Source organism: Nicotiana tabacum, chromosome 20 (assembly GCF_000715075.1).
Source record: "Nicotiana tabacum cultivar K326 chromosome 20, ASM71507v2, whole genome shotgun sequence".
NCBI classification, from domain to species: Eukaryota; Viridiplantae; Streptophyta; class Magnoliopsida; order Solanales; family Solanaceae; genus Nicotiana; species Nicotiana tabacum.
The window spans coordinates 39928619-39953858 of record NC_134099.1 but is presented as its reverse complement, the minus strand read 5'-3'; the positions used below and the strand labels follow the sequence as shown (position 1 = coordinate 39953858).

The window sequence follows — 25240 nt, the reverse complement described above, 5'->3', positions numbered from 1 at the left end:
ATGTTTCGTCACTAAAAGTATGCAGATTATGTATCTAAACACGAAACATACTTTTCGTCACGAAAAGTAAATAATTAGTGACGAATTTTATGCCATGGCTAAAAGGTTTGTAGCTAAATATCACATTTGTTGTAGTGACATTCATTGTGGACACTACTTAAGTAATTATAATGAAATGTCAAAGAGGTCAGAATGAGACACTGATAGACGGTGGATATTTCATTATGTAGAACTGCTTAATTTACACAAAATATCATATATTGCGATAGAATTCTTGGTATAGAAACACAAAATTAAAAAAAACTATAAATTGTTTGCTCTATTAGTGACAAAAACTAATGTCATAATAAATTATAAACTTTTGTAGCTAAAATTTACCATGTTTAACTACAAATTTTATTTTGTCACTATTGTAATAACACATTTTTTATGACGAAATTTTTTCGTGTCCAAAGGTTTACCAATTTTAAGACAAATTAAGATTTGTCGCAAATTGGGTACATCTGACAAAATAATATGTTACCAATAATATAAAATTCTGGCTAATGTTATTAAATAATGGCGCCAAGTTATTTTTTGGTAAAAAATTTTAGTGGACAAAACTTTTGCTACGAAATTTTATGTTTCGTCACTAAATGTATGCAGATTATGTATCTAAACATGAAACATACTTTTCGTCACGAAAAGTGAATAATTAGTGACGAATTTTGTGCCATGACTAAAAATATTGTAGCTAAATATCACATTTGTTGTAGTGGCGTTCATTGTGGACACTACTTAAGTAATTATAATGAAATGTCAAAGAGGTCAGAACGGGACACTGATAGACTGTGGATATTTCATTATGTAGAACTGCTTAATTTACATAATATATCATGTATTGCGATAGAATTCTTGGTATAGAAACACAAAATTAAAAAAACTTGAATAGAGGATAAATTGTTTGCACTATTAGTGACAAAAACTAATGTCATAATAAATTATAAACTTTTGTAGCTAAAATTTACCATGTTTAACTACAAATTTTATTTTGTCACTATTGTAATAACGCATTTTTTGGGACGAAATTTTTTCGTGTCCAAAGGTTTACCAATTTTAAGACAAATTATGATTTGTCGCAAATTGGGTACATCTGACAAAATAATATGTCACCGATAGTATAAAATTTCGGGCTAATGTTATTAAATAATGGCGCCAAGTTATTTTTTGGTGGAAAATTTTAGTGGACAAAACTTTTGCAACGAATTTTTATGTTTCGTCACTAAATATATGTTTCGTCACTAAATGTATACAGATTATGTATTTAAATACGAAACATACTTTTCGTCACGAAAAGTGAATAATTAGTGACGAATTTTGTGCCATGGCTAAAAGTATTGTAGCTAAATATCACATTTGTTGCAGTAGCGTTCATTGTGGACACTACTTAAGTAATTATAATGAAATGTCAAAGAGGTCAGAACGGGACACTGATAGACGGTGAATATTTCATTATGTAGAACTGCTTAATTTACACAATATATCATGTATTGCGATAGAATTCTTGGTATAGAAACACAAAATTAAGAAAACTTGAATAGAGGATAAACTAGAATAGCGTAAATATATTCTCCTTTGTGACAATATTTAGATGGTCAAAATCTTGTACACCACTTTGGTGTATTTCATAATATTAATTAGTTAGAACAAAAACATGAATTCCCGCACATTCGAAACGCAGCCTTGAATCAAGCTTATTATGGTACTAGTGAAATTGCCCGCGCTTTACGCAGGCATACAAGACATCAACATTAAATTTATAAAATGATATTTTTAACTTCTTCTTGTTGTTGTTACTATTCTATTATCGTATGTGCAGAGGTTCTATTCGGAAACAGCCTCCCTACTCCAGGGTAGGGGTAAGATCTACGTTACACACTACCCTCCCCAGACCCCACTTGTAAGATTATACTGGGTTGTTGTTGTTGTTGATATTTTTGACTTCTTGTGAAAAGAAGAAATGAAAAATTTTCATGTAACCTTGACCAATCTATAACTAATTTGAATTATTTATTTCTTTTTCACTTTGAGTTATAAGTTTGACTTTAATATACATTCCATCCAATATAATTTGAACTATTTAGCTATATTTTTTGTTTTTGTTTTGAAGGCTACTTTGCTATTTCAAATAAATCTACTCGTATTTCTTTCACAACTACCTTAAAGACGAATTCTGGCCAAGATATAATATTTTTCATATTGATAAAATGCCTAGTTTTATTTCTCAAAATAATAGGAAGCTGGTTTTTTCTCTTTGATCAATCAGATTAATTGGATTATTAATTTCATTTTCAAGGGAAAAAAAATTCTCTAAAACTTTAAAAAATAATTAATAATATAGATGTTGGTCTTAGATCTATAGAACTACACTAAATAACAAAAATCAAAATCAATAAGATAGTGACAACAACTAACTAATGACAATATTTGACATGTAAAATATTCTTATGAATATAAAATAACTGAAGAAACTTATGATAATTAAAGTAATTTTATGAGATAAAATTCAGATATGACCTATTGCCTTTGGGATTGTTTATATGAAGAATCAACCTAAATAGACATTCACCCAATCGTTTAAACTTAAAATAGCCCTTTGATGTATAATATGTAAATAATCCATGTATAATCATCATCCGCAAAAAGAAAAAGACGAAAGAGAACAAAAGAAAAAAAATGTAAAAGAGAAAGGAAAAAACAAATAAATCCCACAAATTAGACATTAGCAAAAAAGACGAAAAAGTGAGAAATTGAGAATACAACAGATTAAAAAATGTTAAGGTATTCAATAATCTATATAGTAGTAGAGAAAGCATCAAATATCAAATACTGCTCAAATTATAAAACAAAACGTATGCAACATTGAGTACCAATGCAATAGTATTAAAAATAAAAAAAGAGGAGTAAAAAATTCCTATATCAGTGATGGAAAATGACAAAAATAAGTTAGCCACAGTAACAAAGAAATCAATAACAGAGATTGAATAACAAAAAAGTGAGAATGCAAGATATTCTAGGAAGAAGGAATTCTGAAAGCTACAAGTTTAAAGTGGAAAATCAAAAAGCAGAAGAGGTAATAACAGATGTATGGTTTCTTTTCCTCCGCTGCTCCCTTCATAGCTATTGTTGTCTTACTGCAACTCACGTCTTCGGATTATCATAACCAATTTGTTCATCGTGTCATAATATAGATTGCAAGATCACTATTAATGTCCTTCATCTACTACCAGCTAATGAAAAGGTATTGTAAATGAAAGGTTTTAGAAACTGAAAATAGGGCAGCAAATAGTTAAGGGACTTTCCGTAACTGAAATTAATATAATGAGATGTAATAAATACAATAGAAAATGATCAATTTTTAATTATTGAACAAATTAAATTAAATGAATGAAGGGGGAAAAGTCACAAAAAGGAAAAAAAAGATAAATAGGATCATTGGCTAAAGAGAGGTGTCAAGTTACCTTTTATATATATATGTAAATTATAGCAAATAAGTCGTTTTAGATTCGCTTCAAGTCTCATCACCACAAAAAAGAATTTCTACGTGGTTAATATTCTATGAAAAAATCAAACTTGCACGTAAGTGAGTGTATCAAAGATATAATTAAATAAATAAAAATATACCCTCTTTTAAGAACTTAAGGTTTTAATTAGATGAGAAGGTCATATTCAATAACAATAGTACCTCGGCGGCCATCTCAATAGGATAAGCTTAAACCCTAAGCTAGAAACTCCATAGTCAATTAGCTTAACTCTCCCAACTTTGTTTTGAGAAAAATATATTTCATTTCGCAGTTCTTCAATTTGAATACATTCATCGTATTCGCTACAATATATTAACAGAATCCAGGATTTGAGGTTTATGAGTTCCTACCGTAATTTCAGATTAATATGCATTAATAACTGAGTTCACAGTCAGATATTTACCAATATTTAGTGAATTTCTTAATATAAATACAGAGTCTACGCAAGAGTTATTGGGTTCCCGGAAATCCGTAGTCTATGCACTAGTCCGCCCATTATATATATATATGTTGACCTTTTTGATATTTGAATTTTTTACTTCTGATGTATTGTTCTTTGTTCTCCAAGAGCTGATTTTAATTTTCTTTATCATAGAAAAGGAAATCTGGAAAAGTTACATATTCAGATAATATATCTTCTCAAACTCAGTTTTATTTTGGCCATGACCAACACTGAAAATAGGCTGACAAATTTTGAAATACACAAGTGATTGTTCAAGTTGATGCAAGAAACACACAACAAAAAATAACATGACAGCCATTTATAAGCTACTAGCAGTCAACACGCACATTTGAGGACAAATTAAAAATACACATATGTTAGAATCAACATAACGAAAATTGAAGGGAAATTACCAGCTATGTCCATTTATAAGCAGCTCATTATAAAAATTGGTCAATTGATAAAATATTACTAATATTAGCCAATTAGCTATTTGTAGCAAAAAAATATCAAAATTTTGCTTTGTTTTGAGTGGGTGCTATTAGAATAGATTGGGCACAACTTAAGGAGCTTGAATCTCAGTTTTGGGATGATTTGGTGAAGTTTTGAGGTGGTTTGAATTGAAAATTCGAAGTAAAAACTGAACATGAAAAAAATGATGTGTATAACACTGTGTATCATTCGTGTATCACATATGTATCATATTTGTGTCAATTATGTATCACATGTATATCCATGTATACCTGTGTGTGAGATACATGCGTGATACATGTTTGATACATGTGTCGCAGAAGACTTTTTTGAACTCGATTTAATTACGAATTTTGATACAAAACCAGTCCAAATTACCTCCAATCTTCCTCAAATTTTGTATATTGACTTATCTATATATTTTCAATGAATTTCAACTATACCCATTGGAAAAGTTCTTTTTTTGTTTAGATATTTGGAATATTGTATATATTTTTGTATTTCATCACCTTATTTGCTACCTCATCCGTGAATTTTTCTTTCTGTCTTGTATCTAGTGTTGCTAATCACGCTTAAAAATATGGAAATTGATTTTTGCATGTGAATCTTTGAGAGAAAGAACCCTATTATATGGTTTTTCAATTTTTGTTGGTAGGTTTTAGTAAGTCTATGACTAATGGCTAGAGGTTGGTAAGTTGAGATTTATTTGGGACATTTGTGTAAGTTAAAATTGAAACATGTTTAGTAAACAACGTAATTCTTTAGTACACAAAATATCATCAATTCTTTGCCTTTGGTTTTTCTTCTTGGCTAACTACTGTAAATCTGTGGAAGTATAAAAATAAATTTTTTTTATAGAAGTAAAAATTCAGACAGCCCGGATCAGCATCAAGAGCTCTCTTTCTGCATTCAAACCGTCGTCAAAATTACTATTATTTTTATACTTTCTATGGAAATACGAGTAGCTTCTCTTTCTCTTTGTCTTTGTTTCTTCAACTCGGCTTTCTTGATCTCTTTACGCAACTGCACTTTTTGCTTCATCAGTAGTTGTTCGTCAAAATCTTTGCCGAGTAGTTGTTGTTCGGACTTGAAGATTATGTTAGGGAAACGGTTCTTCAACATCATTGCTCGGAGTTGTTTGTCATCCTTCTCCAGCAACACATCGTCAAAATCAGAAACTTGAGAGAAGTTCTTCTTTCGACAGCAAGCCATCTTTGTGGCAATGACAGACTTTGGCTGAGAAGAAAGCATCATGTTTACTAAAACTTAAAGAAGAAAACCCTAAGCAGTACATATGAAAGGTGAGTAGCCGAATTTAGTGAGTGCATTATGAAATATATATAGGGAACATTAAGTTTTATCATCTCCTACAGGAATAAGGAGAGAGTTTCCTAAACTATCGAAGTCAGAATAAGGAGAGAGTTTCCTAAACTATCGAAGTCAGCTATCGGATCAAATTTTTTGGAAGTAAGAAAATACGCTAACCCTATTTAATGCAACCTTTCTTGAATTTAATGCAACCTAGTTTCTTGAACGCATAACCGGTTTCCTAAATATTTAATTTCCTAAATGTTTGCTTTACCTTTTTATTTATGATACCGTTTACCTTTTCAATATTTTGGTAAGGAAACGCACATAAAACGTAAACCCATTATAGGAGATAATTATTACAAATCAAATGATATTAGAACGTATCAACAATGTTGGGATGCAAATACGAAAAAGATGCCAGAGGCTATAACAACGTACAAATCATTTACCATCAATCTAAAATGGTGGTGCTCATCTAGGGCCATTTGTTTGATTCAACTCTTTTAATCTCTTGGACAGAATAAAATTCATGCTCAAGAGGCTTTTAGCTGGTATCATAGTTGCACTTGCAGGTTATAGGGATTTAGTTTCATTCAGTTTAGCATATTGTAGAATATATACAGTGGGTGGTTATGATTTATTTATAAATGGGTAATTAGTTCGCATAAGTATATACCAAAATGAGATCATGCTGCATCAAGAAACACATATAGCTTTGATCTTTCATCTCATTAGAAAGGAAGTCATTTACATGAACGGTATAAGCTCCAGGAAGGGAACAAATTCGCCCCACTTCTTCCTCAACAACTACACCCAAACAGAAGGGCAGGCAAAAAAGAATGTTGATCAGCAGAAATATCCTAAGAATGTACTTGTTGCAGCTTCTTTTTTCGAAAGAAAATAGTCAGATAATACGAAATTCTCCTACATCTTCTGATTCCTTTAAAATTTAGCTTCCACCAAAGGGATCTGTACAATTTCTCTCTTATGCTTCACAGTGTTTGGTGAGAAACTTTGCTAAACAGAGAATGCAGAGAGAACTTCCAGAATCTCTATTGAATCGGGGCATGTGAGCAACAATAATATCTAACAGTTAAGCTATACAGAGTCGGGCACTTCAGGAGTGGTGGTAATAAGCAGTTAGCTCCATTGATGCCTGATCCGGTTAAGAAATGCTTGTCAAGAGCAGCAGTTATCTACAGATGGTAGGTGACCAAGAAACATTATTTGTCACTAGAATTCTTGAATTTTTCCTTAAGTATGTTACGGATTTTCCGCCTCATACTAGACGCTTCTTCAGGTTCGAACCACTTCCTTCCAAACTGAAAATGGGACAACACATCACAAACAAAGAAACCGATGCATTATCGGAGGGAAGAAAGATGGAAAATTCTATAATTGGAGAAGAAATTATACCATTGCCAGATCCTTCTCTTTAAGCCTTTCATGAACTTTAACTATGAAGCGTTCGATAAAGAAAAGCACAAAGAGTCCACAGTCATACTCATTTCTTTGTTGTGGGACCTGTCAGAGAAGTTCGACAGAACAAGCAGGTTACCGTGAAGAGACGTGATCATGAAGTATTTACAAGTTTACTTATTTCTATTGCAGAAAATACTCAAGTAGAAGTTGACGAACTGAGCCAATCCACCCCCCTTCGGTCTAGTATGCATTCGGATGATCTCTTTTGAGACAACCAAAAAGAAAGGCAAAGAAAATGAATAAGGGGAATAAAAGCAAAAAAGGGGGGAAAAAAAACAAAAGCTGGACTGAGCCAATCTAGCAGAGAATTTCACAGTCTAAAGACAACTAGACACATAAAACTGGAGGTCATTGCAATGGAACACAACCACTTGCATTTCCAGTATAGTGTGAAAACCGCTCTCTTTGTAACAATATCAGTTTAAAATGTTTGTATGCATCGAATGTTACTGAAAAAGTTTAACCTACCAACTAAACCGTAACACGGTGCTTCTTGACTGCAATGATGTAAGGTATGAAAAGATTTTAATTCACGGCTAAAGCTCTCGAAAATATAGGACAAATGAATCTTGTTTTATAAGACGGATGAATTCTTAGAGAGAATGTCCAGCTGTGCAGCTGAACGGTTTTGCCACAATAAAAGGGCAGTCCGATGCACTAAGCTCCCGCTATGAGCGGGGTCCGGGGAAGGGTCGGATCACAAGGGTCTATTATACGCAGTCTTACACTGCATTTCTACGAGAGGATGTTTCCGGGGCTCGAACCCGTGACCTCCTTGTCACATGGCAGCAACTTTACCAGTTACGCCAAGGCTCCCCTTCCAGCCTTGCCACAATGAATCAGAAAATAAAATTTCGCATTCCATCTGATGCTAAAACCAATTCCGCTACCTTACAAGTTATTGACTATATATGCATGAAAAAAGTTCACAAGAATGCTTAGAAATAAGAGACAAGAAAACTCTAAAAGAAGGATACCTGAATAATAATATCATCTATACTCCGTGGAAGGTTATCCCATATTTTGTCAGCAATAGGAAGATCTGCCACTTCTCCTTGTCTCAAGAATTTCCATTCTTCCACCAAAAATCTGGTCCAAAATTAAAACTTTGAATTAAATGAACCTCCTGAGTAAAGAAGCTCTCCATTTCAGAAATGATGTTCCATCAGTCAGGACTTGAGAATCTTTTCTATGAAGTAATAATTTACTAATGTGGGAGAAACTCCCCATATACAAGTAGTATATAAAAAGTAGAGAACCGAGGGAGCGCACCAACTGCCCAGAAGTTATTTAAACCAAAACAAATGGTTTTCATAACAGATGGGTAATTTTGGTCTTGAATTCTAAAAGATCACTAGATATGGTTTTAACTTGATTTTTCTTTAAATCTGCCAAAATTTGCTCATATACACCCCTAATAATAGTTGCAGTCCCCAACAAGCTAATAATAATTAAGCAAAGACTAGAACTTCACAAGAAGTAAATCGTGTAGCATGCATGCATGCCTATTATTTAACAGCCGATGACAGAGCTAAGCTTACTTTTTCATGGTATCAAAAAGAGACCTGCTGCAGTGGAGCCCCAATGAATCCAAGTGAAGTAAAATTGGCCCCAATTGGTCTTCCTTATCTGGTATGCAAATTATCACCAAGCTCCAGTGAAGCCTACAGAAAATAAAAAGAAACAACAAGAGGATATGAACAGCAAGCTCCAGGAAACTTAGTGGGAAAGAACAAATAGCTATCTTAGATGAGAGAGAGAGAGAGAGAGAGAGAGAGAGAGAGAGAGAGAGAGAGGGAGAAAGAAAATTAAAAAAAAAAGAATCTGAGCAAAATCAGTGAGGCTATTAAAAACTCAAATCTTTTCAATTACTTAGCAAAATGCGGAAAAAGTAAACAAGTCCCCAATATATGATCCACATTGAACAAGCATCAAATTTGACCTAAATAATGTAGTTTCATAAATTGATTAAAACTGCAAAACTAGGCCATGTATAAAAGCTTGGCGGACAGCATAATTGACCCAACTACTGAATCCTCATGAACCAATGAAATGGCAAATGCAACCTCGAAAACTTACTTTTCATGTATGGGAAGAAATATATAGGCTTTCTCAAATATATTCACCCCCTTCCACCACCTCCTTAATTTGACAAATGAAGCTTCCTTGTCATTCTGCTGTTAAAAATTAGAAAACCAAAAATTGTTCAGATTTACATATATAAGATGGATGCAAAAAGAATTTCTTATTTACCGATAAAAAAAGGATGGATGTAAAATGGAAGTTAAGATGGATGTGATGTCATGCAAGATTAGACAAAATTAGAAACGAGCACATCTAACAAGGAGTGAACATAGCACACACGAAGGATGAAATAAGAGGTCGCTTGAGATGATAATGCCATATCTAATATAGACCTCCAGACAGCAGGTGTGCCGATGATTGAAAGTGATAAAAAGTGATGAGGCAAACCTAAAATCACACATTATAAACTTCTCTTGAGAAGCTTACAATCTCGTGTAATCACTGCAGACTTAGCTAAGCACAAAACACAATGAAAGCAAAAGATCCATCCAAGCAATGGCAATTAGGCAGGATAAAGGCTTAGTAGTTGTTTGTTACACTAACATTAGGGTGTATTAGTCAGTAGTCTTTTAATTTTGATTAGAGAACTATATGTGTGACTAGGCTAAGCGCAAGATTTAGAGAACCACTGGTTTTGGAGTACCACTATTTTGCCTTAAGGAGAGAAGCTTTAAGATTTTTGAATGAAATAAACCTGAACAGAGCAAAATGATAAGGAGAATTCATATAGGCCTCTGCTACTAATTTAGAATTGAGATTTAGTTGATTAAATCGTTGATATAGTTGAATAAGTGCAAGAGCAAGGAAAAGAAGAGAGGGAGGGAGGGAGGGAGGGAGAGAGAGAGAGAGAGAGAGAGAGAGAGAGAGAGAAACAATCCTCAGAATTCATTTTGGTTTCTATAAATAAACATTACTCCCTCTATCCCATTTTATGTGACACTTTCTTGTTTAGTCTGTCCCCAAAAGAATGGCGCCTTCTACATTTTGGAAACATTTTAACTTTAAAATTTTCATTTTACCTTTAATGACATGATTTTATGGCCTGCCTTAGACCATAAAGTTTCAAAAGTCTTTCTTAAATTCCGTGTCCAATCAAACACCGTCACATAAAATGGGGGAGTATTTGGTATATTTTATTTGCATGATCATAATACAAGTACAAAGCACAGAGTTATCCTGCACCACCCATTTCATAGCAACTCTATATTTGTTTCTCAGATCCGTTCTACCAGGATTCATTATATTACACAAACCAGTTAGTTAAGTTTACAGTAAGGATTTAGCAGAGAAGAAATATTACCTTACTGAAAACAGCCTCTTTGAGCTTGTTGTAAAAATATGTATTGAAAAAGTGATATGCGCACCTTTCACCATCTGCAAGAGACTTTGTCTGCTGGAGGTACCTATCCAACAAGAGAAGGCAATTAGGGAATAACAGATTTAATAAGTCATTGTCAAGCATCCTCTATCCTCTACCAGATGACTTCGGAATCAATTGAACAACAATATCTAACTTAGGTTACTAAAACAAGGTTGTCGTGTCACACAAACTCAGGGAGTATGTCTCATAGGCAAAAAGGTCCAGTCACATTCCCAAGATATCAAGCTACCATGATCATCTAAACGCCAATTAATCCAAATATTATCTCTCGGGTGATTATTTCATGATGCTAACAAATTGAAGAAGCATAAGTAGTCAACAGGAAGCCACCAATACATCGCGTAGGAAGGATTAGTAACGAACTTCTATACATACATAAGTAATTATGTTTAGTCACTTGATAGAAATATTATCATTCTTTTCCCGAGTCAACATTGATCAAGGTTAAAAGAGTATCGCATACCTGCATCAGCATCAGTGCCACTGAGGACTAAAAAGTTTCAAGAAAAGATATCTTTTGTATTTAGTGGTTTTTGTGATATTAAAATGTTGTGAAAGACAAAAATATAAACAATGATAACTTAAGATTTGATCAAGTTCATGCATTCAAAAGGTATCATTACTTTAATTCCATAAAGACGGACAGAGGAAACAATCTAAAAGAAGCTGCTAAAAATTAAGTTTGTCATCCAACACTGTTTAGTAGGTTAGTCAGAAGGTTTGTTTCATTCACGGATTAATTATGCAAGAATTATAATACATGAATAGTTATGCAGTGAAAACTAATGGATGGATGGTTATGCAGTGAAAAATATGTAAGGATTGCTATGGGGTGAACAATAATACAGGAATGATTAAGCATGGATTGCCTTCTTTAGGGGCCTTTTTTTCTTGAGATACTCATATTCATGTTTCTTTTTTATAACCGAGAAATTCCCCAGGGCCAACTGGCACATGGTTCAAAACTTGGTGGATATTGGAACCACCACTCTACCTTTCTCCTCTTAAATACCATGCTTTTCTTTGCGGCCAGAAATAGGTCTTACCACTTAGATCGAAGTCTGGGAGTGATACCTTTTTTTTATAAGTTGGTGTGATATTTATTCATGTTGCTAACACGTTTATCTGTGTTTCACATTTTTTCCTGTATAAATAGTAGTTAATTGCTGCATATTATGCCAATATTAGCAATACAGAGTTCAATACCACAAACCAAAGTTGCATTGGTTAAACATAGTTTCATACCGAAAACTGAACATTGTATTAGTTATGCAAAGATCAAATTCGTAATGCAGAGTTTTATCTTGTAGGCCAAATGTTGTATTAGTAAGCAGAATTTTGTGCCTGTACTATTTTTCTTATGTGGCCAACCAAACGACCCCTTAGTTTGTTTTCACAGGCAGCTGAGTAGAATAACATGCGATCTCTTGTCTGGGAAGGATATAGAGTACAAAAATATCTGAGATATCCACAGAACATTAACATAGTAATATCTAAACATAAGAATCTGTCACAACAAACTATTCAATCAGCTACAGTTCGTATTTTATTTATTATGGTAGTTATTGCTGAAAAAGAAGCAGTTTGAAGAACATGTTTCTATTCAAAAATGGATCTGTACTTTGTGACTGATAGCTAGATGTGCTTATTATCTATCTATGCCAGACATATAACTTCTACGTTTTCTAATCAATTCAGTAACTAGTCGATCAGAATCTTTCACTTACCGGATGTAAAAGTTCATTATAGTAGACGACAGATATGCTTCAGGAGCAAGAGATTCCATGTCTGAATAACAGATTTCGACTGATTCAGGATCATCCCTAATCAATGTAAAAGATAGTACAGATATCATAATAAAAAATAAGAGATAGTGCCCAAGGTAATAAGTGATGCTGATAAAAAAATGTTCATTCAGGACATACCTCGACGGATAGTATATCTTGGTTGCCATTGTGCTGAACGAGGTACAAGAGTAATCAATAATTGCTACCAGAACTAAAACTAGGTGCTTACGTGTCACATGAAAAGACAAATATATCAGTTCAATACCTTTCAACCACATGAACTTGCTGCCTTATCTCAACAACATCAAGTTCCTCCTCATCCACTAGAACAACAGCCTCATCCTAAGAAAATAAAGAACGTCATAATGAGACCCGGGACCATATTAAGAGTAAATACAAGACTGACACACTTCTAACCTCGAACATGAACCATAATACTGAAGATAGAATTTTTTATCTTGAATGGGGGGAGATGCTGTAACAATTCACTGTAAAGTCTTGTTATTGTTTGTTGACAAGAAGGTGTACCAGATTTATCATAGTGCTTGGTAGCAGTTGTGGAATTCTAAGGCTCCAACAAAGGAAATGTGTTTTGTATGGCTGGTGATCAGAGAAGTGTGCTTAACTCAAGACCATTTATAAAGAAGGGGCTTCCAACTTGTCAACAGACATTACTTGTGTGGAAAAGAGACTGAATCCAGCAATCACTTTTTTTGCATTATCTTTACACTGCCGAACTTTTGGTAGATGATTCTGAATACTTTGGGTCAAAAATGGACCATGCCAAGGTCAGCTGCAGATCTCATTCTATGCTGTTACAGTAAGGAACTGCCTAAAGGAAAGAAAAAAATTGGAAATGACATACCTGCTTGTATTTGGTGGTGTATGTGGAAAGAGAGAAACAGAAGAGGCTTTGAAGACTACGAGCCCGTTTGGATTGGCTTATTTTAAGTGCTTTTAAGCTATTTTGTAGTGTTTGGATAAAGTAAAAAAGTGCTTTTAAGCACTTGTTTTTAAGCTAAAATGACAAAAATAAGCCAAAAGCCAAAAGCTAGAATTCCTAACTTATGGCTTTTGGCTTAAAAGTCATTTACAACAAGCCCATCCAAACGGGCCCTACAATAACCCCATACTGAAGACCTATGATTGTATACTTTTGGCTTTTGGTGTAAATTGGAAAGTGTAAATGAGGCTGAGCCCTTGCTACAGTTTTGTATAGCATAGACTGGGCACTCCTCCCTTTTGTTACTAGCTCTTTTTGCTAGTTTTTTTTCTGTTTTTTGCCTGTACTTTCGGATGTAATCAGCACTTTCTTTGTGCTGTTTTTTTTACATCAATAATACTTACCACTTCAAATGAAGTAGAAGTTCTAATAAGCTAATAAATCCATGCGTACACGATGCTACTAACCATCCCCACCACCAAAGGGAGAAAAGAAAAGAGGCAGTGGAAATGACTAATGATTGTTTCCTCTATCAAGGATAAAGTAGCCATTATCATCCCTTAATCCATACATAGGAACAAAAACGGATGCAATTTTTCTACTCAATGAAGAATGTACATGAGGAAACCAAAAGGAAAGAGAGAGATACAGGGGAATCTTACATTCACATGCCTCAAAGTACATGAAGATTGGGCTTGAGAAGCATTCCACCTGAAAAAGTAGAGCAGCAAATCATAAATAAACTGATTTTCCGCGTAGTTTTAAAACTAGAAGAAGAAGAAGAACAAACGACTGGATCTTCAAAATGTCATCACCAGAACTGCACTTCTCTCACCGGGGGTGGTTGCCACATAAGGAATAGAATACTGTGGGGATTATAAATCATCCTTCGGAACCGTAGTTTGGTTCAATTCGTTAGGGAGAGATTATAACCTGATTCACATCTAGCATTGGTAGCTCAACCTAACAATTCATTAGGCTTACAATGAGGGGATTAACAATTACATTTGTGTATATGTTGGGGTGCCGCGGAACAGGGGATTTTTTATCTAATACTGTCACTCTAGCAAGGCACAAAGATACTATTTTACACTCTTCCCCTTACACACCCATCCTCATAGCAGCACATCTTCCCCAATCAAGCCCTCCATATATTTTTATTACTTTATCCTTTATATGGTTAGTCGTAGATACAGAAATGTGATTTAAAAAGGTAAAGTTAATCCCACGTAAATTTCCGCACCTAATCCATAAAGAAATGTGACGCAAAAATTTACCAATCATATTCCCAATCCCCCCAAGTATTATCCCATTCACAATCACCTTAGTAACTGACAAGTGACAACACTCCCTCTAATCAGGTAGGTAATATATAATCCACCTTTGTCTTGGCCATGAAAGCATTGACAGAACAAAACAACCCCTTCAGAATTGTCCCTTTGACAATTTAATTATAGTTCCCGAGTAATATCTTTGAAGTATGAACATGTTCATAAAATCAAACTTGGAACTAGAAGGTGCATAATCCAAAAAGATAGTAGCTGAAAGAAATATACGCACATAAATGGTTGGGAAGATCAGCGAGAACAGGGTTAATGGGAATGGATGATATTTCTTACTTTTCTTATTGCTTGACCATCAATTCTAAAGAAACTAATGTACTTCATCATAAAAGAGGTCTCAGTTTTCAGTGTATCTAAAAAATTTCATCTTACAAAATAACCTTTTTTAGTAAAATGCACACCAGATATCCACCAGGTAAAGGTAAGGGTAATATCTGCATACACACTGCCCTCCCCAGACCCCACTAGTGGGATTATACTGGGTTGTTGTTGTTGTTGCACACCAGATATAGTTTAACTCCATTAATCAAGAAAATAAGAGCAACAGTAAAGTACTCCAGTAGTAACAGAAAAACAACGGTAACAATAAAATGCGATAAAATAAGGAGGGAGACAGAAAAATCACATACTTTTCTGGGAAACAGCTAGAGAAACTTTCTTCAGAATAACGAGTAGAAATGTTTCTTCTCTTTCGGTCAGCATAAAAATCTTGTTCATCTATGTTTACACGGAATTTAAAAGGTTCTTCTCGTGAAGACATCGCTATCTTATGTCTTTTTCTTGTAGAAAACTGCCTGTTTAATGTCCTTTCGCGGCCACATGGATTTAGAGCATGTAATTCATTTTGGAAAGCATTTTCTGGCTTAGTGTCTGCCTGTTAATCAGTAAGAGAAAAAATCCATATATGTTGCAGTAAGTGTAGAATAACATTTACTATTTTCAGATAAGATTATTAAAGTAAGGCTATACTTTTTCCTCCAGCTTGTTTGAAAAGCACGCAGCAAATGAAGATTGTGAAGGGGATGCTGATTGTGTTGACCGTTGCCCAAGGCCATCAAGCGCACCTACAAAATTCCATCCACCTTTACTTCCCTTTCAAACAAATATCTTGTAAAGCAACTCAAATCTTTTGCCCATCTAATTCCCATGTAGCTGCATGCATACATGTACATAAAACCAGCGTCACACTCATGCTCGTGTAATGAACTCATAAAGCGCCTAAGTCAGCAGTAGACCTTTCCAATCTGTACCATGGGTACACTTGGTATGCTAGAAGTTCTTTTGCATATATCTGTTCTCCCCACTAAGGAACTTCCCTTAATTCGTATAGACAAGAACTCGTAACAAAAGAAAAGCTTAAATTGTTCTTTTAAAACAGAGAAAGGCTTAACATAGTCCCAAAAATGCATAAAGAAAATATTGACTTACCAATAGAACCAGACCTGTGCCTCCCCCACGAGGCACATCCATTTTCCTGTCAAAATGGTGTAAGCAATAATGCTCAATTACATAACCAATCAAAGAGGAAAAGGACACATTTGTTCGAGGGAACATATTCCAAACATGGATCTATCACTATGCATGATTGACAGCATCATTATGATTATACATCAAAACCACTAAAGTTATTGAAAAAGTTTTTCTCTTTCATTCGTGATAGATTTTTCATCAGAGTATTGTAAGCCCTCACTCAAATTATGACACTAATGCCATATTAGTTAAAACACATTTACAAGCAGCTTTCACTTATCAACCAATACCAGAGTAACATAAAGCCCACCATTTGCTATGCAAATGTGGTAAAGGTAATTGTGGGTCAACATAACTCACAATCAGGTTTATTTGGGAAAAGTAAATCACACTACCTTAAGTTGATAATGCGGTAGTGGTCGATGAAGTGGGAGGAGACCCTTGAAGTCTCAAGTTCAAATCCCGGCGGATGCATGGGTAGAGTTACCGAATATTTATGCGGGTAGGAGGTAGTAGGTACCCTACGAAATAGTCAAGGTGCGTGCACAAGTTGGCCCCGGACCACCGTCATAAGAAATTGATAATGATCATATAATACATCATGTTAATGGTGCACAGACTCTTTAATAAAGTTTATAGATAGTCACCCTATTCCCCAAAAATTCACAAAATGCAGCAAATGCATGAGCCAAAGTACACGTGAAAAACAAATGCACACATTTCCAACTACATTTTTGTACTAGTTCTAAAGCAAAATTTGATTGAGAAATCTCCATAATTCAACAACTCCGCAACACTCTTATATGTAGGGTTCTTAAAAATTTTACTCTCTTCTTCGAAAATCTACAAAATCCAATGAATGTACGACCAACAGTAATAAGTATGCCTCAATCCCAAACTAGTTAGAACTCAGAGCCTCACCTTATCCTTATCGGATTTTCTCCGCTCCAATTCATCCTCGTGCTTTTTAATATTTGCCTTCAACTTCTCACCGCCATCAGGTAACATAGCGCCTCTGGAGCCAAGCAACTTCTTGAGCCTGGCTATTTTGTCGGTTAGTTCAGCATTCGTTAGTACCGAAAGCTCGTCACTTTGGTCTTCTCCATCCACGGCAATCGTCGGTTGGTGTATCTCCGCCGCTGCCGCCGGCGGTGCTTTGGTGGTGACCACGAGCTCTGCCGGAGGCTCGTCATCGGCGTCGTTGATCAGCTTATTCCAGTCAATAAGTAACCCTTTTTTCATGATGCATGTGATAAATGTGACACATTTACAACTTTAAGTCAGTGCGTGCATTTATGTTATTAATAGCTTTGATACCTAAAATGACACCTCAAACTTGTAGCGCTTTACAAAATTAATCCTTTTTAACTCTCATGGTCTTTTGGTATGTGGGATTGGAAATAATGTGGCATTTGGTTGAATTTGTAAATTCAGGATTAATAATTTTGATATTAGTTAATTCTAGGTAAAATACATATTTTACCCATCGACCTTGTCCCCAAATCCTTCTTACACACTTCTTAACTACGGGAATAATATTACACACCAAAATTTTTAAAGGTGTGTCAATTACACACCACTTCGGTGTTTGACCACATTTGTTCAAAGATTACTCTTACATGCGCCAATCAGCATCTGACACGTGTCAAATCGAAGAAAAAAAAAGAAAAACTAAAAAAAAAACCTCTGCACCCTCCCCCTTCCCCACCAAACCCCCTCTTCTCATCTTCTCAAAGAAAAAAAAAATACAGAAAAGAAACCCTCCCCCCTCCTCTTCATCTTCCTAACCCCATCATCTTCTCCATCACCACCAACCCTTCCACCACAAGAACCTTCTTCCATAACTATAGATTCAATTCTTTGCCGATTTTTAACAACATCCATCACAAAATTCTTATACAAATTTCAAATTCAAGCTCAAACCCAAAGCTTCAAACTTGTTAATGGTGTTTTTTGAATTTTATCAAAATTAATTACCTAAGTAAAGTTTTACTCATCAATAATCACGAATTCAAACTAATTTTTTAGGTCATGGAACACCAAAATCAACAAAACCCGATTAAATTTTCAAGCTTTTTCAAAAAGTCAATAATGGTAATTTTTACAATACCCAATAGCTCATGTTTTTTTTTTCTTTTCTTCTTAGTCATGGAGTTGGAGAGACGAAATATGAGGTGGTAGATAAAACTAGGATGGGGATTGGGGACGAAGACAAACCGGGGGGGAGAGAAAACGCTCGGTTTTGGGATTTGGGAAGAAGACATGGGTTATATATTTTTTCATTAATTTAAAGGAAATAGTTAAAAAGGGAAAAATTTAAAAAAAAAAATTAATTTCGGGTGAATTTTTTAGTTTTCACGTGCCTCTTTTATGTGTAATACACGTGTGTGACACATGGCAAAAGAGGTGTGTAATTGACACACTTTTAAAAGTTTTAGTGTGTAATACTATTTCCGTGTTTAACAAGTGTGTAAGGGGGATTTGAGTACAAGGTCGATAGGTAAAGTATGTATTTTGCCTTAATTCTATAATTAGGAATTATTCATCTCATATTGAGGGTGAAATAATAACTGGGGTAAACATTAAAAAAATAAAGATGTCGTCTCCAAAGCTCTTCCCAAAGTCTTCTAGACAATTCAAGATTAAAATTAAAACTAAAGTTTATCACAACTTATCTGGTATACGCCAAATACATATTTCTATTTCTATTTGTAGTCTAATGAATCAAACATCTTCCAATAAAAATATATTCACTAAATAATTTCATCATTATTTACTCCCTATATTATAATTTTATTATTGTAATCCCGAAATAACTTGTTCCCCTGCCAAATAACTCCTCGCTTCTTTAACAAAACTAGGTGGAGATATACGGGTGCTAGAATGGGCCAACATGCTAAGCAAAAAAATATTGAAGTCATCGTAACTTTTAATACCTCAATTATAATTGTCATATTTCTTAAATTGTTACTCTTTTGTGTCCCAATTTATATGGTACTTTTCACTTTATCAAGAGCTAACGAAGGTAAATTTGATCAAATTAACTCAATAATTAAAAAAAATTCAAACATTTAAAAATTATACAAAAAGTTATTGGGTATGTGTGAACAAAGTTCTAGATGAAAAGTAGAAAAGAAAAAAAAGCCACTTATAATGAGTTGGATACTTTTAATGGTGTGAGCCCTTTTGGAGAAATCGTGCAGGCTAGGCCAAATCGGACAATAACACACCATGTTAAGAGTACATTTGAGCCGTTTTAGCCCAATAACGAGTATTAGAGCCATTGGTTTGGCGGCAGAACTACGGAGATGGCAGAGTGTGATATGGCGGCCCAACTTAGTACCTTTGCTCGTCTAGGAGGATTTATGACCTTTACCCGTAGGTTTGAAGATGCATACACAACTTTGAGCATATAATTTTTGGCCTATTTAAAATTGCTCCTAAAAATGCTCTAGACTAATCTTTTAGTTATTTTTAGTTTTACTGGATTTTTATGAAATTTTATTCATTTGTTCTGCATAACTAATAATATTTTTGGCATTTAGTTGCATTTAAGTGCATTATAAATCACAAAATTACCAAAGAATATTGTAGTCTTTCATTCTGCATTTTAAGAATTGTTAATTGCATTATTAGATAATTTGTTAGGTTAATTGACGAATTAACCATTAATTAGGTAGTCTATTAGGTGAATAGGCTAAAAGTGCAAAAAATGTGTTCATTGGAATTCAAGTTGAAATGTGTACTAGGTAAAAGAAAAGAGAAAGAGAAGGAGGTTTGCCTTCGTGCAAAGACCGGTCCTATTTCGTTTCAACCAGTGCAATTCAGAACCCGGTATGCTAAAGACTACTTTTAGAGGACTAAAACAATGTAGTTCACTTATAAACTACATCGTTTTAGTCTAGAACTCTATTCCATAAAAGAACAAGTTAAAGATCGTATTTTTACACCTTCAACTCTAAATTTCTTTTATCTCCGCCAAATATGAGAGGAGATTGAGTGATCAGATCCTATTTTCCTCACAGACTACCTTTGTTCGACTCTTTCCCCTCTCCTCTATCCCACCCTATAAGAACCAAGATTCAATTTTTGCCATTCTACTCCAAATCGAACCCCAAATGGAAAACCTAGCATGCCTTCTCCTCTTTTGATTTTGAATGAAATCGGCCACCGATTGACCTTGAAACCTACGTCAATCGATAGATCTCTTTGAGGTCTATGTATTGAAGAAGGATTCATGTTATTTCGCGGTGGCCAACGCTCGGTCAAACCTCGGTTGACTTGCTAAGAGTCGCTGAAATTTCTCTTTCTTCTATACATCCGGCTCACAGTAGTTATCATGGTATATACAACTAGCTAAACTGTAAAGATTCCAAGCAAGTGGTCATGTAACGATAACCACTGTTGGCTGAAATTTTCTTTGCCAGTCAGTTTGAACATCCACATGTAATGCTTAGGTCATTTTCCTCTTTAATTTTTCCTGCCCTTATTTGTTCTCACATGCCAATATTAGTCCTCCAATTTTGTTTTATTAGGGTTTCTGTGTCATCCTGCGATTGCATGTTATAACGATTATGATATTTAGTTGCTTAAAATTAATTGCATGATTCAATTCGACATTGTTAATTAAAGTAGTTGATTTCTCTTTGTTGTTAAAAATATGGTTAACTATAAACATTTTATGCTTTGATTTTTTTTAACTTGTTAATAGGCATGTTGCAGCTTGGGGTCTGTTTAATTAGTCGAGCTTTGAATTTTTGGTTCGAGTACTTGAGGTATACGGGCCTGTCAGTTGGGCCACTAACATGCCCCCAACTTGTATTTTACTAGGCTTTGACCCTGTAGGTGGTCTATAGGATTTGACCCAAGCTCTTGAACCACTCTCCTAAAGAGATAAGATTGAGCTGAAAGAGGGTACATACCAAGAACTGGAGGGGTATTAGAGGAATTTGAGCGGGGAGGAATCTTATATACCAGGCAGCTACTAGGAAAGTGTGTGTGTCGGGGGGAGGGTTGTAAAGATCCGACCGGTTGTTTTGAGCATTTGCATTCAATTTGGTGGTTTGAGGGCATGCGTAGCTTCATATGGTGTATTATGACTTGCATGTAACGTCGGTTTTGGTTTCCGAGTGATTTAGGATTGATTTGGAAGAATGATTCTTATTTTGGAAGCTTTAAGTTGGAAGAGTTGATCAAGTTTAACTTTGGTGTGTTTGACCTTGGATTGAAGTTTTGATGATTTCATTAGATCCATATGGTGATTTTGGACTTGGGCATGTGCTCAGATTTTTATTTGGAGATTTCTAGAAGGGTTTGGCCATAATTGGCGAAAGTTGGCAATTTCAAGGTTTGGAATATTTATATGTTTGACCGGGAGCTGACTTTGATGTTATCGGCTCGAATTATTGTTATGGGAGTTAAAATAGATTCTTTATTTTATTTGGAACTTGTGTGCAAAATTTGAGGTCAGTCCGAGTTGATTTGATGAGGTTCGACACGAATTTTAGAAGTTGAAAGTTCAAAAGTTCATCAAATTTTATTTGAGGTGTGATTCGTGATTTTGATGTTTTTATGTGTAATTTGAGGCCTCGCGTAGGTCCATATTATATTTTGTACTTGTTGGTATGTTTAGACAGGGTCTCGAGGGGCTCGGGTGAGTTTCAGACGGGTTTCAGACCATTTTGGGCCATGTTAGTTCTGTTGGTTTTTGCTGCTTCATTTTTTCTTCGAGTTTGCGTCCCTATATATTCATGTTCGTGCAATGTTAGTGGTGGTATTCTTTGCGTTCGCATCCCTTTTTTCGTGTTCGCGTAGTGTTGAGCTGGGCTGGGCAGGTCATGATGGATTCCTCTTCGCATTCGCGCTGGTGTCTACGCGTTCCATATGGTCTGGCAGTTGTGTTTTTCGCATTCGCGAGGGTTGCTCTACAAACACGTAGCATTATTTCGCAACAATGTATTTTGTGCATTGCGATCGCGAGGGTACAACTGCGATGGCGTAGGGTACCACTGGGCAGAGCATATGAGTACTCTATTTCGGACCTTGAGCTCATTTTATCACATTTTGAGTTATGGAGCTTGAATTTGGGCAATTTTGGAGAGGATTTTAACCTCATGGATTCAGGTAAGTATTTTTTACCTAGTTTTGATTATATTCCATGATTCCATCTTCGATTTTGGCATTTGATTGATGAATTTAAAAGAGAAATTGGGGGGGGGGGGTTTGTCTAAACTTCTCTAAAGTGATTAATTGAGTTTTGAACATCGATTCAGAGTCGGATTTGAGTGAAATTAGTATGGTTGGACTCACAATTGAATGGGTTATCAAAATTTGTGAGTTTTTTCGGTTTTGGAATACGAGACTAGATTGACCTTTTGGTTGACTTTGAGTATTTGATTGAAAATTCGACCCTTTTCATTTGGGTTTGTTTTCTTTGGCATTAATTGATGATTTTGAGATGCTTTTGGCTAATTTCGAGCCGTTCGGAGGCTGATTCACATGAGATGGCATTTATAGGGTATTATTTGGCTTGCTCGTATTTGATTTGTCTTGTTCGAGTTAAGTAATATATCTAAACTTGGATTTGAGGTAATTATCCCCGAAAACTATGATATTTGAGATGGGTTAGAGGTGACGCACGTGCTAGGTGACGAGCGTGTGTGCGTGCACTGAAATATATTCATAATACAGGTAGTTTTATGCTATTATGTGCCTTGTTTTGCTACCATGCTTCTTTGATATCATGTTTTCTCCATTTATATGATTATGTGAGATGGTATTCATGCTAGAAATTATGTCTAGGCCACCTGCTCAATTATTGAGACATGATAGGACTATTTTTCCATGTTGAGCTAATTGCCTTAGCCGTAGTCATAATGTTTCAGTCATAATAGTTATATCCGCATGTTATATCTCTACCTTTGTACATTTGTTATATGTTATCTCACTTGTTATTGGTGTCTTAGTACGTGACACAGGTTGATTTATAATTGAGGCATATTGGGGTATTCCATGTTATATGATTGGATTATGTTTCTGTGATATATTGAGATATGGAGACTTGAGCGGATTGATGACTGATGTAGGCCGTAGAGCTGTGTTGTGAGTTATGTTGGATCGGGTTGCACACAACAACGATTATATTGATATTGAGGCGACGCATACACCAGGACCCACATTGGGCTAAGTATTACAGATTTTGAGGCTACGCATGCACCAGACCATATTAGCTTATGATTAGCATTTGGGCAGGATCCATTCCTCCGGAGTCCGACATATCAGCAATGGGCTCAAGTGCAGTGTTTTATATGCATGCTTTAGTGATGGGAATTTATGTCAGGCACCCATACAGTGCTACGTGTTGCTGTGTATGATCGTGAGGGCCTTGGACCAGGTACTGTAAGTGTGGTAAGTGTGTTTATTCTTGGTTGTTTCACTGTGATGATATTTAGTTGACATGTATATTTTTGACATGTAGGCATAGATATGTATTTTTCTCATGCTAGACAGTTTATGACTTCTGATGACTTGGCATGTATATTGACATGTAGGTATAAGGATGTATATTCCTCTTGCTAGACGGTAATATGATATTTGATAATTTGAAATTTATATTTGACAGATAAGCATAGAGGTGTATATTTTTCATGCTAGACGATATATGATAATTACTGACTTGACATGTATACTAATATGTAGGCATAAAGATGTACTTTTCTCATGCTAATTGGTAAATAGAGATTCTTATCTAGTGTTGTGAATTGGAAATATAGAGTTAGTTTGATAAACTCATGCTTAGTTGATTTTGATGCTAAGGTTTAGACTTTGACTGTCATACTTAAAAAGCATATCTATTTTTCTGTAACTATGACCGAGTTGAGCATAATATTTTTCTGAGTTGTTACTATTTCCGGCATTATCATATCTCATGTTATTATCGATTATTTGATGTTAGACTCTGACTATCTTCCAAGCTCGTCACTGCTTTCAACCTGAGGTTAGGTTTGCTACTTATTGAGTACATGAGGTCGGTTGTACTCATACTACACTTCTGCACCTTGCATGCATATCTTGGTGTTGATGCTCTGTGTATAGCGGGAGCTGGCATTGAAGATGTACCTACTTTTCGGATATAGCTACTACTTGTCATTGGTAGTTTTAAAACTTAAATTTTGTTTATATATATTCCAAATAGATGTTGTATTATTTCATACTGGCTTTGTAAATCTAAGTCTTAGTGGCTCGTGACTTGTACTATCAATCCTTGAGGTTAATGCATAGAAGTTCAGTTATTCATTTAATGAGTTCTTATTATCTTTTTTGAAATTGTGGAATTGTTGTTTGGTTTACCTAGCGGGTTGGGTTATGTGCCATCATGACTAATAAATTTTTGGGTCATGACAACTTGGTATCAGAGCTCTAGATTCATAGGTTCTACGAGTCATGAGCAAATGTCTAGTAGAGTCCTGCGGATTAGTATGATGACGTCCATACCTATCTTCAAGAGGCTATAGGGCATGTAAAATTTTTTTCCATCTTTCTTTCCTTATCGCGCGACATTGATTCAACTTGAAGCATATCTGTTGAATTCCTTCCACTCACTCGTATGTTATATGAGTGCTCGGTATCAGTTGTGCATCTATGATTTGTGATTCCATGGATGAGGTGCGAGATGTATTTTTCGTGTTTTAGTGATGGACCAGTCTGGAGGACTTGAGGCTTAGTTTAGACCGCAACTTGGGCTTGATTGTTTTAGTGATGTAAGTATGTGCTTTTGAATTTATATTTCCGGTAGTGTCCCTTAGGAGTGGGATTTATGGCGATGTGAGTGTTTGGATAGCTATATGATGAGTATTATGTGACTGCATAATATGCTTAGATGGTTTGGATGTGAGGAGAATAATTTTGCTTGGGATGCGAAGGAAATATGGATGCTTGATTTTTGCCTTGATGTGTTTTACAG

General features: G+C 35.0%; 1 protein-coding gene and 1 long non-coding RNA gene across 5 annotated transcripts; one reads left to right on the top strand and one right to left on the bottom strand.

Annotated features, from left to right (window-relative positions):
• Window positions 1–6497: 6497 nt before the first annotated feature.
• LOC107801461 (ubiquitin-like-specific protease 1D) lies at window positions 6498–17588 on the bottom strand. 2 transcript variants are annotated; one of them, XM_016624789.2, is made up of 14 exons: window positions 17200–17588; window positions 16237–16282; window positions 15778–15872; window positions 15438–15682; window positions 14128–14176; window positions 12788–12864; window positions 12661–12693; window positions 12463–12558; window positions 10655–10757; window positions 9349–9446; window positions 8811–8933; window positions 8247–8358; window positions 7204–7311; window positions 6498–7109 (listed from the first exon to the last, which is right to left on the bottom strand). In XM_016624789.2, the coding sequence occupies exons 1-14, from the start codon at window positions 17518–17520 to the stop codon at window positions 7011–7013; spliced, it is 1605 nt and encodes a 534-aa protein (XP_016480275.2). In that variant the 5' UTR covers window positions 17521–17588; the 3' UTR covers window positions 6498–7010. The 2 variants fall into 2 exon arrangements, with proteins under 2 accessions (XP_016480275.2, XP_016480276.2); XM_016624790.2 differs by having other exon boundaries at window positions 9349–9443.
• A 2438-nt stretch (window positions 17589–20026) lies between these two features.
• On the top strand, window positions 20027–24578 carry LOC107801460 (uncharacterized). Of its 3 annotated transcripts, none has more exons than XR_012703763.1 (3): window positions 20038–22401; window positions 23244–23671; window positions 24233–24578. It is a non-coding gene; the product is annotated as an uncharacterized LOC107801460 (long non-coding RNA). The 3 variants fall into 3 exon arrangements; XR_012703762.1 differs by having other exon boundaries at window positions 20039–22401; window positions 23244–23685; XR_012703761.1 differs by having other exon boundaries at window positions 20027–22401; window positions 23244–24578.
• The last annotated feature ends 662 nt before the right edge of the window (window positions 24579–25240 follow it).

What these genes read in the sequence shown, in the direction of transcription:
- LOC107801461 (XM_016624789.2), bottom strand. Translation starts at nt 17,520, where the DNA reads ATGAAAAAAGGGTTACTTATTGACTGGAATAAGCTGATCAACGACGCC. An exon ending in CAAACAAGCTGGAGGAAAAA is followed by an intron (nt 15,683 to 15,777) that starts GTATAGCCTTAC and finishes ACTGATTAACAG; the next exon opens with GCAGACACTAAGCCAGAAAA. An exon ending in ATAATGAACTTTTACATCCG is followed by an intron (nt 10,758 to 12,462) that starts GTAAGTGAAAGA and finishes CTTGTTGGATAG; the next exon opens with GTACCTCCAGCAGACAAAGT.